We start from the raw sequence: 14,540 nt of genomic DNA on the forward strand, positions 1-14,540 counted from the left end.
TGAGAGCAGTCCCTTGATCACCCATAATTGAGGGGGTTAGGATATGGCAGAGGTGTCCAGCTAGGGGGCTCCACCACCATGAAGGCTCCTACTGAAGAATGTGCAACAAAGAGAACACAAATGCTATTGGTGTTCCTGTTGCCAGTTGCCAGCATAAGTTCCCAAAGCAAGGCATCATGGGGATGGAGCAGGGTGGACCATTGATCTGCTCAATCCGAAGCTGCTCCATTCCCCTCAGAGAGGCCGGATGAGAGCCCTTCAGTAAATAATAATGGGGGACAATTTCCATGAAAAATAGTATGGCTTTATTTCATCTGTACCTCAGAGAGAATCCCTCTTCAACACAGAATGTTATGGAAAGCTCTCATGAGGACATCTGCATCTTTATATTTCCTATACTGTGAATTTAAATTGTTTTATTTTACATGTGGCACTTTACTTCTTTATGCAAGCAGCAAGGCAATGTGTAACGATACTGATAAGAGTATGTATAACTGCTCTGTATTTCACTGTTGAGATTTGTACCGGGGGGGTATTATATAAAAACTGAAATAATACATAACATTTATTTTTAAAAAACAAAACAGTAGTGGGGGATACGCCCTTTGCCCTCATCAGTCACTGCACTAGTCTATCCACCACTCCACTCCCCAATTTGGATTCCTCTGATAGCCAAACCTTTTGTTTTGATTTCTGTTTACCCACACGCTGAAAAGGAAAATGAGGTGGTCTCCATGGTTTGGTAAAATATATTTTATTTCTTCATACAAAGAAATAGTATGAATCAAAATTTCATTTTCCTAGAAACCTCTGTGTAAAATTAATTTGTGTTGTACATACCACAAAATACTCAATTTACAGTTTTTGCTTGCCATTTTGCTTTCCTTTACAAGTAGACTAGTCTAAGATGTATCATGTTACAGCAAACACACACACAAAAATATTGCTAATATCTGGACGTACTGCTGAATGGAACTCAGCCATAAATTAATGTTACCATGTGGCGGGAAACAAGTCCAACCACACCTCTGAGTTTCAACTGGGTACCCTCTCGTGAACATTAAAAAGTTAATGTATGGAAGCTAGCTTGAACAGTTTCAAATGCCGTATGGTACAAGGTCCACCATGGTTGCCATGATATGTAGGTAAGGTCTTTTAAATTAACTGGTTTCATAATATTTCTGCTATATAATCTGCTCAGCCAATTTTGTTCAAGATACTGAACAGTGAAGTAGTGGCAGAGTTATCACTCAACTTACTTCATAAAATCATTCGGAACAGGTTCTGTGGATACAATACCTACTTTGCCAATTTGATTTGTGCAATGGAGAGGAAGGCATCTGGCTACAAACCTACTCAGAGAAGAAGAAGAAAGTCCAAGCACTGTGTTCTGCAGTCCAACTAAGAAAAAGGTTTGGAAATGGAAAACAAACGAGAGCTATAAAAGAAAAACCCACTACAATTTCCTGGAGCGAGAGAAGCTGCATGGCTTGACAACATGGTTATCACATAAGCATGTCACAGATTCTATTGGGGGGGTCCAGAAAGAGGAGACTAAGGGCACATGTGTTGCATCTCACTTTAGTAGGAAGAAGGTGGGTTCAAGCAACTTTTTCTATAGTACCATTCCTCCAGGTGTTTTTGAAATCCCACTCCCATCAGCCTCAGCCGGCATGGGATTGTGGGAGTTGTGGTTCAGCAACATCTGGAGGACACCATGCTGACCAACCCTGGTGCAAAGGATGGAGTGAGGTCTACAGCAAGGGGTCTATTTAATGTATTCTGTAGTGCTCAACATTTAAATCAGGAAGGGGAACCTCTGGTACTCCAGATGTTTTTGGAATCCCGGTCATCCCCCCAGCCAAGGTGCCCAATGGTGAGGGGTGATGGGAATTGCCATCCAACAAAATTTGGAGGGTGCAAGATTGGGGAAGCCTGTCCTAGAGTGCTGCCTCACCAGCAGGTGATAGCAAACATCATATGTCCAAAGATGGCTAACACAGAGGCTGAATGTTCATATGAATGTCTACATCCTTAGAATAATGTGCATGTGCTCATGCACACACAAATTGTATACAGCCCTCTGAGGAATCCCACATTCCATATGCAGTTACTTCTCAAAATAAATCTGACAGTTATGCCCGCATTGTTCAAGATGTGTCCAATGTGGGACACTTCAAGAATGTGTTGAGAACTGAAACACACACAGAAAGAGAAAGAGAGAAAGAGTACAGCTGAACAGAGGTTTTAATACAAGATGGTAGCTCACTCACTGCAACATTAGTCAGACATGCCCAACCTTCTCAAGTACCTACATTGGGAGCAATTCTCCTGGAGGTCCAATTATAATGTGCCAAGATGTTACATTCAATTCACCTTAGCATAATGTGATTGAGGGCAGGGGCAGGAACAGGCTGTTTGCTAGTCTTGGGGGGCGGGTGTGAAATTCTTTGGCAAGGTTCAGACTGTCTATGGTCCCTGCATGTTCATTTCCAACCCCTCTCTCAAGGGTTTAATGAAGTGCATACTTCCCCCCACATCCCACTTGACCCCATATGAAAGTCCAAAACTTTCAGCTCAGCACCAGCGGAGGGGGGGGGATTTAATTAACTCTCTTAGAAAAAGGCTGATGAGGCATGTAACTCTGCATGTTCTAATCTGAGAGCACCCTGACTGCAGGGCTATCAGCAATCAGGCCTATCATTCAGTTATACATAGCAGGGAGTGGTTCACTATACAAGTTCAGACTGCATGGTCTTCTTCTGCAAGACCAGCTTTTTTAAAAAAGAAGAAGCACCCCATATGAATTGTGCCCGAAGGAAGCATTTCACATTTTCAGCAGGAACAAGTTAAAGCTGGACCAAATATGCATAGTTGTCAGTCCAGGAAATCTGCTTAAAGGTCAAGAAAGCAGAAGGAAAAACTGTAGAACATTCAGTAACTACTGTAGCAAAGCTTTCTACAAGGAGAGAGAGTTGTACACATCAAGGAAAACATATCTGAGAAACAGGCAGCAGCAGCTATATAGCTGGAGAGAATCTCCTTCTGCACTCGTGCCATGCCCACCTGTAAAGGCTTAAGCTAGGCCTAAATGCTTTGAGTTCCACGAAATTTCATAGCCAACCAAAAACTCAATTGCAAGTGGGTTGATCTGGAAAAGGGAAGGCAAAATATGCTAGCTGGAGGGCCTTTCACAAAAGTGTTTCAAAATGCCTAGTACCCGTATTGGAAAATAAAATTGTGCTTTTAAAAATTCTTTCTCCCTTACCCACCAACCTTTCTTTTATATTAATTTTTCTCATAGAAGATACTTGGAAGCACTCTCCAGCACAAACTGAACCAGGCTACAAAAAAGAGAAAGAGCAGAGTAAGGATTCAGCACTGTGGAATGTTAAAAACACAGCTATGGGCTGCTACAGTGTGGTTAGGCAGCTTAGTGAATTAATTGCTTAAGAATTAAAAATAAATTATTATAAAATAGATTTCTGTACATTTTACATATAGACCTATCTACATATATAAGGGGGATAGCAAGCTGAAATGAGGGGATTAACTCTGGCAAGAACGTCGGCATTAAACCATCAATCCCAGCCAAAGTCATGTCCAGTCATCTGGTAGAACTTCATGTTGAAGGGCCTGTAGAATTCCCGCAGCCTCTGGACCACTTCCTGGTCTATGTTGGGGTGGGTCCGCCCCTTGGTTTTGCCCAAGCAGTGGGGCTTGCTGCTGCCTTCAGCCTTTTTCAGGCATGGGAAACCCTTGGTTTTGTTGAAGTAGAAGTGTTTGTCCGTGATGATCCTCTTGAGGCCCAGAAAGTCCTGGACTCGGCCTAACTCACCAGCTGGATCACTGATTAGCCTCTCCCCACTGACAAAGAGGATCTGCCCAATGGGGAAGTACAGGAGCCAGTTTTCCAGGTGCTTGGCGTAAATGCCGATCTGGATGGCACTCCAGGAGGTATCAATGAGGCCCGTAGTCCTGTTTTTGAAGGTCAGGCTCTCAAAGGTGGGGATGTCAGGCTTCTTGGACAGAGTTTGCGTGTAGTCAGAAATGGCTCTGGTGACCGGGTCTCTCACCACCACAATGAGCTTGGTGCCCTTCGACATGGCAGAGATGCGAGCCGGGGCTTCCTTGGTGACAAAGTAGCTGGGAGTTTTCTCCATGGTGATCTGCCCATCGAGAGTTCTTGGCATCAAATCCCTGCCAAAGAAGAGAGGGGGGGAGGGAGAAGAAAAGCACAGAGTGGTTAGAAACACTAATGGGCAATAATTACAGCACTCTTTTATAGTTCTTGGTACTGACAATACCCAGCATGATTACTTACTCAGCCAAGGAACAACAGAGCATCATTTCAGACTTAAGTACATCATGAATCAAAAGGCCAAGGTGTACCCAAAGGTCTCTTCCGTAATGACATTGTTTATTTCATTTATGAATCACTTCACATGAGGTATCTTAAGCACTCCTACTTCAGGAGGTTTTTCAGGAAGTTTTATTATGAACTGTGCCACATATAACTTGCTTAAATTTTGGTGCCCACCACATTTCAACTCTAGCTGAGTTAAGCTTACCTTGGTTAGAATGAACCAAGAGTTCCACCTTTCTGAATAACAAGACAGTTTGTTCTAAAATGTCCACCCATCCATGGACATAGCAATGACTGATTTTAGGGGAGGCAGGCTTTATGTTGGGGAGGCAGAACCAAGGTATCTGCCATGCAATTGGTCAGTTAAGTATTTTTATTTATTTACTTGACCTGAAGGGGGGGAGCTGCCCCCATGCACCCCCTCCAGCTACGCCCATGCACCCATCTCCTTGTATGCACGAGAGGAGATAAGGAGGAGAACAGAGTTTATGTCTGAGGCTCACCACAGGTTATTTCACTATATGACTTTAAATGTGATTCAGGTGATCAACGGAATGATGCAGCTCATTCAAAGGATACAGGTTCTGTCAAAAAACAAACCTTTGACAATCACCAATATTTTCTAAATTGGGGGCATGGTCACAGAAGTGCAAGAAAGAAGGAGTCTCTTCAGGAGATGCAAGCACCCCACACACCCCTTTCCATGCATACTGCTTCAGGTAGAAATAGAGCCATACCTCCTAGAACCATCTCAGACAAAGGAACTCTTAGGAGCTAGAGAACTCATTTCATAAAGATTTCCCCCACAAGGCACCTGGCGCTAGGTGAAGCAATGTATTTACCGTGCAGACAGACTGGCCCGCTTTGCCTGTTAACCACTTAAGATTTTATTACATTAGTGTTCTTGCACAAGACAGCTTTAATCTCCTCAACTCCTCCCTCACCCCCCAAAAAGGCTTAAACGCAGGATGCTGAAATAGTCATTTAGCAACACACATTCCTGGAGGAAAAAAACACCTCAGCCCTCTAATGCGAAAAACAGTTTGGAGACAGATACATTTACAAAGTCAGTTGACAGGTGGCCACGTGGTAATCCAATAGCTGAAAGCCTAATACCTTTTGTGGCAGGTTTTTGTCTGCACAGAGGGATTCTCCACTAATCTGTTGACACTTCCCAATAAAGAAAATTGAGAGGGGGGGCTCTTGTTAGTGATGTGGCAGAAGAGGGGGGGGGAGGAGAAGTATTTTACATGCTGTTGCTGTCTTGGGTTTACAACAACAAGCTGACAGGTACAAACAACCAGGCTCTTGAGCTTTTATTGCAAGGCCAGAAGCTACAAAAACAGAAGTGCCAGGCAGCAGCACAGCTGAGATGATCCAGGTCGGAACACTCTTTTTCACAGAAGAACCAAGATGCATAGGAATATATCAAGAGTAAAGAGCAGACACGAAACAGAAGAGAGTGATCTGGTGCCTTTGCAGAAATGCATGTGCAGAGTTTTCCTTTTAACCAATGGGGCAGTCAGAGAATATGGCCACTTGCTTGTTAAAAGCAAGCAACTGGTTTTGATGTTTCTCCTGGTTTCCACCTCAAGAATTGCTCTGTTTCACTTCACCACCCCTCTTCCACAGCCACTTTAGCTGTCATTGCACATTCAATGGCCTCTCTAATTTTTATCAAAGGTAAGGTGGTAGAATCTCCACAGCCAAAAAGCAAGCAAGTGGGGGGGGTCAAATAAAATGGTTTTCAGCTGGAGACACTGGAAATAATGTTCTTTTCCAGCAGTGGTTGCTAGCAGTTTTGCAGATGCTTTACAACTGCATCAACTGGGATGAAGATGGGGAAATTTCAGCTATTCCAATGATGGGGAAAAGATGTGCTTAAGGGGCAAATTGCACAGGTGTAGCAGCAGAGATGGAAGGGCTCTTGAGAGCCTGGTAAGAGTAAGTGGGTAGTTCTGGAAACCAACTGTGCGATGCCCTGTTGATGTAGGGAATCTACTGCTATGGCACCCCTGACATGGCTTACAAGGTGGGGAATAATGCAGAAGTGGCTTTCGACTAGATTCAATCACCTCATGCTTTAGCCTGGCACCTTCAGAGACAAGCATCATATACTGGAATTTAGATTGCCAGGTCATCCTCTCACTTGCAGACCACCGTAAGCTTTGAGAGCTTCTTGCTTTTTTAGAAATGGCTGGAAATTCCTGACTCAACTTAATAAGCAGAAAGCAGATTTATAGAACAGCACCCTTCATAGTCATCAGCTCGTTGCTGGCCTTCAATCTTTTTGCCAGAAAGCGGCAGGTCCATATGTACCTTCGAGACTCAAATAAGGCTGCTGCTAGAAGCCAGGTCATCTGTAGGTAGCCTTCACATGTGAAAAGCTTTCAGACAGGTGCAAGTTTATTTACAGAGTGTGGTAACAGCTCCTAACCAACACAGAATTGGAGCTATTTCCCACCACAGGTATATCAGCACTATAGGTGCAACAGGGATTGCCATAGTAAAAACAAATTAGACGATGTCAGCCACATGGCTGTGAACCTTTCACACATTACAGTTGTATATCCCTCCTTCCTTCTGAGCTAAGTACAAGGAGTTCCCTGGTAGCCTCCCGCCCAAACGCTGACCATACACAGCTCTACCATACTAGCTATCCTATTCCTTGATTCATGGCATATAGGATTTCACTTCCAACCATGTTCCTGGAGAGAAGGCTGTCTTATTAATATAACTGTTTGGGGCAATAGGTAGAATTAAGCGGTAAATATTCTGCATGATTGAATGACTTGGTGGAGATGATTAATGCAAAGGAATATTATACTCTTTATGCAGGGTATTTGTATTGGTTTGTTTCAGAAAAACCAGCAGGACACTCCTAATTGTCAGCATCATCCAAGACACACCAGTTCCACTGCCGTTTACAAGAACTCCCCTCGCTTCTCCACTTGCCCAAGAGACAAGAGCGCATCTGAACTCCTTTTGTCCCACTTGGCGCCCCTTACATTGTCTGAAGGATCCCCTCAGTACCACTTTAATGGCTACAAGGTTTTATGCCTGCTGGGAAAAGGAGGTGGTGGGAAGGAGCGGAAAATAAGTGCAGATGACTGGATAGTGGTTAGATTAAAAGCTCACTGCTGTTTACAGAGCCGTTCCTTTAGACACTCTCTCATCATTATCAGGGATTCATTTCACATGGCTTGGCCAGAGGGGTAGTCGAGTAATCTGCAGCCATTTCCTGCATGGGCTTTTTTCAGGTCATGTTAAGGGAAGGAGGAGGAGGAGAAAGGGTTCTTGGAAATGAAATGACTCAAAACAGACAGAGCCAATTTTGGGGGTGGGGGAGGGAGAGATAAAAAAAAAGTGGTCAATCACTTTCCACACAAGAGGTGCTTTTCAATGTGCTAATTCCCACCCACCCCCCTTTTCTTCATTACTTACTTAGTCCTGCGACTACAGTCGCTATTCCACCAACATCCAGGACGTATGTTTCCATCTGCACAACACAACCAGGCCTGTGCTCTAGGAGAGAAATGCAAGCGCATCTCAACCACCATTCCTTGCTTGCTCCATTTTCTTGCGCAAAGTCCACAGGACGAGGCACCAAAAATTATACGCATAGTTTACAGGAGTTTTCAGTGGCCTCTTTAATGTTTTCAGTTGGCAGAGGCATCCAATGAGGACTCTGGCTCCATCGGACCAAATGGGTTGTGCTTTCATTAATCCCTTTGCTCGCTGAAGTTGCATTATTCATAAGCTTCTCTCTGTCTTGGTTCAAGAGCTCAGAACCCCCCACAAAAAAAACCAGGCACCAGCAGCTTTTTTACAGGCGGCTAAGGAAGCAAGCCACAAGTCATTAAAAAAGAAAAGGAGGAGGAGGAATCACTTCTACATATTTTGGTAGCCTATACCGCACTCACACATTTTGGATCCAACATTTGATGCTTTGGATCTGCAGGACTCCTTGGAATACTGCTCACTTATCTGTGTAGGCAAGAGCTTCTCGCTGCATTGCGATATCCCCCCATGTTTGTTCACCCACCTATGGTTGCCCACCTATCCAGGCCAGGGAGTAATCGTTCAACTCCTCACCCTGACTGCTGCATGTTGGGGGGGGGCAGGCAGTAGGGCGAAAGAGGTAGGAAAGGAGGAGGAGACCAAACACTATTCCTCCTCCATGGACTGCCAGCACAGACAAGGGCTTTTCGGCAGCAATCATGGTTGAGTGAATACATTTAAATTCAATAAGATCTGCTTCAAAGAAGTTAAGACTAACATAGAAGCTTTTCAAGTGGCAAGAAAGGAATGTAAAATAAGAAGCGGCTCCATAAAGCAAGAGGAGTTTGGACAGCGTGATTAATTAGACCCTGTTTCCATGTAGCCAAATTGGTTTAATCGCTCCGGTTATGGATTTAGCTCTCCTACAAGAACAGATTTAACAGGCGTTCGATTGAGAAGTGCAGAAGATTCAGACCTGGGGAAAAAAGATATTTCTCCTGCCCTTGAAGAGAAGACATGTCTTCTAGAGATTTCAAAAGGCCATATAAAGTTTAGCCACTAAGCAGGAAGAGGGCATGTGGATTGTACAAAACTTTACAGTGGTACCTTGGGTTAAGTACTTAATTTGTTCTGGAGGTTCGTTCTTAACCTGAAACTGTTCTTAACCTGAAGCACCACTTTAGCTAATGGGGCCTCCCGCTGCTGCCACGCCGCTGGAGCACGATTTCTGTTCTCATCCTGAAGCAAAGTTCTTAACCCCAGGTAATATTTCTGGGTTAGTGGAGTCTGTAATCTGAAGCGTATGTAAACTGAAGCGTATGTAACCTGAGGCACCACTGTATTATTTTTGAATGCGTATGTGTAGGACTGATATATTTTAACAAAGATGCTTTGGGGGTTGCGGAGGAAAAAAATATTTTCCAACTTCTTTGCCAGGGCACATGAAGCTACTCTCTCAATTTCGCTTACTCACTGCCAGGATGTAAGTCCCACCGTCACTATTAGAGATTTGTGGTGATAAATATTTTAGTCTGTTTAATATCCCAGCTACAGACTACAACACCCAGGACTATGCAGCAGGGGAGAAGAGAAACATTTAAAACGGCCAATAAAAAAAGGCACTCATCTTTGTAAGAACATTAAGAAAAGAGAAAGGCCACAACTATTCTTTGGAGCTCTCATTTCTTTCTGGAATGCTTGACTAGGACCTGGGCAACCAGGGTTCAAATCTCCACTCTGCCATGAAACCCATCGGGTGACTTTGAGAGACACTGTCTCTCAGCCTAACCTACCTCACAGGGTGGCAATGGTATAATGGAGGGGGGGAGATGTGTGTCTGCTATCTTGAGCTCTTTGGAGAAAAAGCAACATTAACAATAAATAAAAGAAAAGATTGGGGCTCACAATGCTATCAGGTCAGTTATATGCAATACCTGTTAAAATACCATTTGTACCTGAAGAAGTTTCGGGGTGGTTTATTTCCAACCACAGTCCATCCCAGAATTTCGTGCTGAAATCCCAGAACTGTTTATAACACACATGCTCTTGTTTATCATTGTCCTGCCGTTGTCCCCCCAGACAGCAATAATGTGGTAGCATTGGGACAGCATCCCAAAACTGTTTCCAAATCGCTCTTCACTAAAATCTGTAGAAAATGGAAGAAATCACTACCAGGTTTTAGGTAAGAAAAACTCAGTACCTTCTGCACTTAACCAAATTAGCCAGTTTTGGAAATAGACCAAAGGGGCATATCTCAGGCACACAATAACTGCATTTTTTATTTCTTTATAAGGTTCAAAGCATTCACATTAACTGGGACAACTAACTTAACCATCTGGGTAACAATTGAGAAGACATGTTGGATGCTACTCTCAAGAGCCGCATATCAAAAACTGGCCATGAGAAGATGCTCTGCATGCAGTCTGCAGTTGTGTTTTGACCCACCTGTCTGTTCCTGCTGCCACCAAGCTTCTTTTGCCAGCAGCCTTCCTTCCATCTTGCAAGCAAGGCTCAACTCGGCCAAGTAAACTTCAGTGAGAATTGTAAAAGCCACTGCTCTACCATCTTAAATTAAACCAAGCAAAGATTGGGCTTACATACAGCAGGTTTAAATGGATGGGTGGGGAGAGAGAATATAGTCTGGCATTTTTATGCCAGTGACATCATGTGAACACTGCAAAAATCAAAAACAAAAATGCAGCACTAACCTTACAACAGACATCTGTCTGATATAGCCCAAGGTGATTATGAGACAAAACTTTAAACACAGTAAAGCTAAAATGGTCTTATTGAAGAACTACCTGAGTTTAGGGGAACAGACACTTTTTTAAAAAAAATGAAGAAAAAATGTGTTAATGCAATGGTTCACTTTGCTCAACAGCCACCTTCCAATAGCAGGTGAGCATCAAAGAATATGGCATGGTGCAGAAGAAAACACTCCTAAGGCAAACCCTAAATGGCCTGAACACCTTTGTTAACCTTTGTTTATTTGCCCACTTTAGCAAATAAACTGAAAAGGAAAGGTGTCCATTGTTATTATTGTTACGTCATTTCCTTTGACAATCGCAATGCAAGGACAGGATTTGTGGTATTCAGTATTCTTATTTACAGCTTTTGAGAAATGGGCCCTTTAATTCTACCCCAAACGAGTTTTCACTGGATGGGGGTGGGGGGGAGCCAGGCAGAAACACAAGCTTCTGTGAGACGTCCAAAGAATAATGGCTGGCCACAGGAGTTCTTGTCGGAAAGATTTGCTTTTTTTGTTTCCCTTCAGCAGGATATTCTTCCTTCCAGGGAGCCATGTTCAACGCCTGTGGGCTGTTTTCAAGAATGGGTTGACAAGAGCCAGCCCATATATATATATATATATATATATATATATATATATATATATATCCACCCTAGCATCACCCATCCACCTTCACAATTGGGTCTCTGTGTCCTCCCTCAACAAAAGCCACCCTCCCACCTTCTCAGTCAGCCTCTGTATAAAAAGAGAGGTAGCTTTGGAAGAGCACAAAAAGTCACACTGCTGTGGAGAGGCCAATTATAACTTTGCACAAGCCTGAAACCCCTGAACGGGATTGGCTGCATGGTGGCAGCAGCCATGTGACCGGCCTGCTATCAAGCTCTTTGTTTAGGGCCCCGTCTTCACGGGAGGTACCAACACCACTCTGGTGGCAAAGCACACAAAAGGAAAGCAAGCTTTCAATGTGCCAGAAGCTGTTCTATTTATCCAACAGTGCCGTGGTGCACTGGACCAAGGCGCTCAAGGAGCAGCTGCTTAAAAGCCTTTTCACTGACTTCTCCCTATGGCACAGGCTTCCCACCTTGGAGAAGCTGCGAGAGGTCAAGAAGGGGACTTCTCTATGTGAAGCTTTAAAAAAACCACCGCCACAGTTGTTATGACCTTCTTTAAGATTGCATTCAGATCACCAGAAGCAGAACTGAGATTCTCCTTTCTCACTTCCTTCAGAAGATTGAGTACACAGCTTCCTGAATGTTCTTAAAACAGGAACTCACCGGAGCCAGGACAGCTCACTCATTAACAGCAGTCATTTCAAATGCATGTTTTGCAGTTTGCATTAGTTGCACAGTACTACGATTTCCTTATTGTTGGCCTGTGGCTTCTAATGAGGAAGGGCCATAGCTTAGTGGCAGAGTATCTGCTTTGTGTACAGAAGGTGCTAAATTCAATCCCCAGCATCTCCAGGTACAGCTGGGAGAGAATCTGGAATGACAACTTGGACAGCCACTGCCAGTTGCTGCAGGCAACACCAGACTAGATGGATTGATGGTCTGATTCAGTATAAGGCAGCCTCCTGTATCCCTGTGCAAATAAGGCAGTAGAGACATGTTTGGAGATATTGGGCTAATCAATCTTTAATGTTTACAATCGTAGCTGGAGTTATTACAAGTTCTCAAGAGCTTCTGAGAGGGTTTATATTTCCTAACCACATCAGAGGTGTCAGTGCATGGACAAGATGTGAGACGTGTACCGTTAACCACATCACCTGCTTCACAAGGGGGTACCAAATGGTCAGAAGTTGAAAAGGTCACTCCTTAAAACTACTTTGCAGCCAGAAGGTGACCCAGACAATGTGTGCTGCACTATAATTTCCTCACGCCGGAATAAGAGGTCTAGCAAATTAATACACTGTTGATCCTCTCTGCACACTGAGCCTTAAATGCATTTTAATACAAATGGGATTGCCTTCTCCAATCTCCCATTATTGGATTGGTGATTAGTCAAAGAGATAGACAGACACTGCATCTGAAATTGAATTAGCCTGGTCATGAACAGAGAACATCAGCTCCCAGGCATGCCTGGAGAGAAAATCAACATGGCTCAGGGGTGTAGAACAAAGCCGGTGCCCTCAGAACTGCCACCTCGACAGAAGCAAGAGCTGCAGCAGAGTGTCCAAAACCTCTGGCAAGATCAGCTGTTCCAACTCGCCTCCCTTTCCTAAGATAAACAAGCATAACAGCAGCAAGGTTATTAAGTCTGAGTGGGTGGGGTGAACTGGGGTTCTCTAGAGAAGCACGGTCCCCTGTGAATAACCCAAGATAGCCAAACAAGACACAATGGCAGGGAGGGAAGTAGACTTATCAAAATCCTTCCTGTAGACAAGGATTCACAGGAGAGCTGCGAGGGGATAAACAATCCGCTAAGAGCACAAGGGGAGGCCCAGCAGACAAACCATTTCCACCCCAGCGCTAAAGCATTGAGATAAACAGTATAGCAGACAAGCAAGTTAGGCACCTGTGTGATTTCAGTGACAGGGTGGAAAAGGCAAAAGCCCTCAAACTCACCCTCCCGCCACCCAATCGAAACAGTTATGAAAATAGCTATACATGTGACACTACCTGTCTGCTGGACAAAAACCATGCTTGGTGCAATGAGCTCAAGAGAAATGAGGCCAAGGTGAGAGACACAGCTGAGAGACACAGAGACTGGTAAAAGAGTCCTTTTGGGGATGAGATAGCAGCATCCAGGGTAATCACCTGTACTGTTAGGACGGTCTCAGGGGCAGAGGATGGTGTCCCAAGAAAGAGGAATCTCTTAGAAGGAACCTATTCCATGTGGTGGGGTGAACCAATATCTTCCTGTGACAAGGATGTGCCCCCAGTGGGAGAGGGTTCCTCATAGTGAATAATTCAGTCAATAGAAAGAGGTTTGTGATGGGCATGTAGACTGCATGCCCACTTGCCTGCCTGATGTGAAAGTTGTAGAGGTCAACCTTTGCCTAGATAAGCTGGTAGACAGCATATTGGCACCAATGACATGAGTAAATTAGAAGTCTGGAGTTCTTTGAAGCAAAATGTTTCCTCCCTATCTCATATACCATCAATGAAGTTACATTGTGAGCAGACAAAAGCAAATATTTTTACATCCAAGGCAGCTCAGCTATGAAATTGTGACCATAATATGCAGTTGTGGCCAGCAACTTAGATGTGTTAAAAAGGGACAAGAAAGTGCTGTGGAGGGTAAGGCTGTCTCAGCTTTATATTACCTCCCGTACCATATACAGTTTGCCTCTGGCAAACAACAGGAGAGGGCTATTACTGTCATATCCTGCTTCTGGGTTTCCAAGAGGCATCTAGCCGGACCCTGTAGGAAACAGCGTGCTTGTTAGATAGGACTTTGGTTTGATCCAGTAGGGCTCTTGTTATGCTCTTGGTTGTGTAAGCGAGGCTTACTCAGGAGGTGAATGCATAATAGAACAGCTGCCTCCCAAACAATGATGCACTGGACGCATTTGGGAGTGGCTGGGAGGGGAAGAGTTCAGAAACTTAGAGGCTGAAAAGCTGGAACTAAAATGTGAGCACCACACTACATTCCCTCCTGGGGAGACAAAAAGGCTCCAATATCTGAAGAAAGGGGATTCTGATCACACCCCCGGCTTTAGTCAGATAGCATCAAGGTATCTTTAAAGAGAGCGACTGAGGCATGAAGGTGCTCTCTGCTGTAGGTATATATAATTTCTAATTACATAGATAAAGTTTTAATGAAAGACTCTGCATTTCCAACTCAGTAATTTGACAGGGACAGAGCAAGGTTGTAATTAAGAAAGGCTCCCTTTTCCTCCACCATTATTAAGAAACTGGCTGTTCATCAGGATGCAGGCACCGCTTCCTCTTGGCTTACCGGAAGCTGCCACTTCCAGAGAAG

At 44.0% G+C, this 14,540-nt stretch overlaps 1 protein-coding gene across 1 annotated transcript in view; it reads right to left on the reverse strand.

Moving 5' to 3' along the window:
• Positions 1–738: 738 nt before the first annotated feature.
• LOC310755256 (heparan sulfate glucosamine 3-O-sulfotransferase 3B1-like) overlaps positions 739–14,540 on the reverse strand; it is a 31,180-nt gene continuing 17,378 nt past the window's right edge. The window contains exon 2 of the mRNA XM_083597779.1: positions 739–4,200. Coding sequence (XP_083453905.1) covers positions 3,582–4,200 — 619 coding nt within the window. The 3' untranslated portion in view covers positions 739–3,581. The remainder of the gene's footprint in view (positions 4,201–14,540) is intronic.

Source organism: Podarcis filfolensis (genome assembly GCF_964270895.1).
Source record: "Podarcis filfolensis genome assembly, chromosome: 2".
Taxonomy (NCBI): Eukaryota; Metazoa; Chordata; class Lepidosauria; order Squamata; family Lacertidae; genus Podarcis; species Podarcis filfolensis.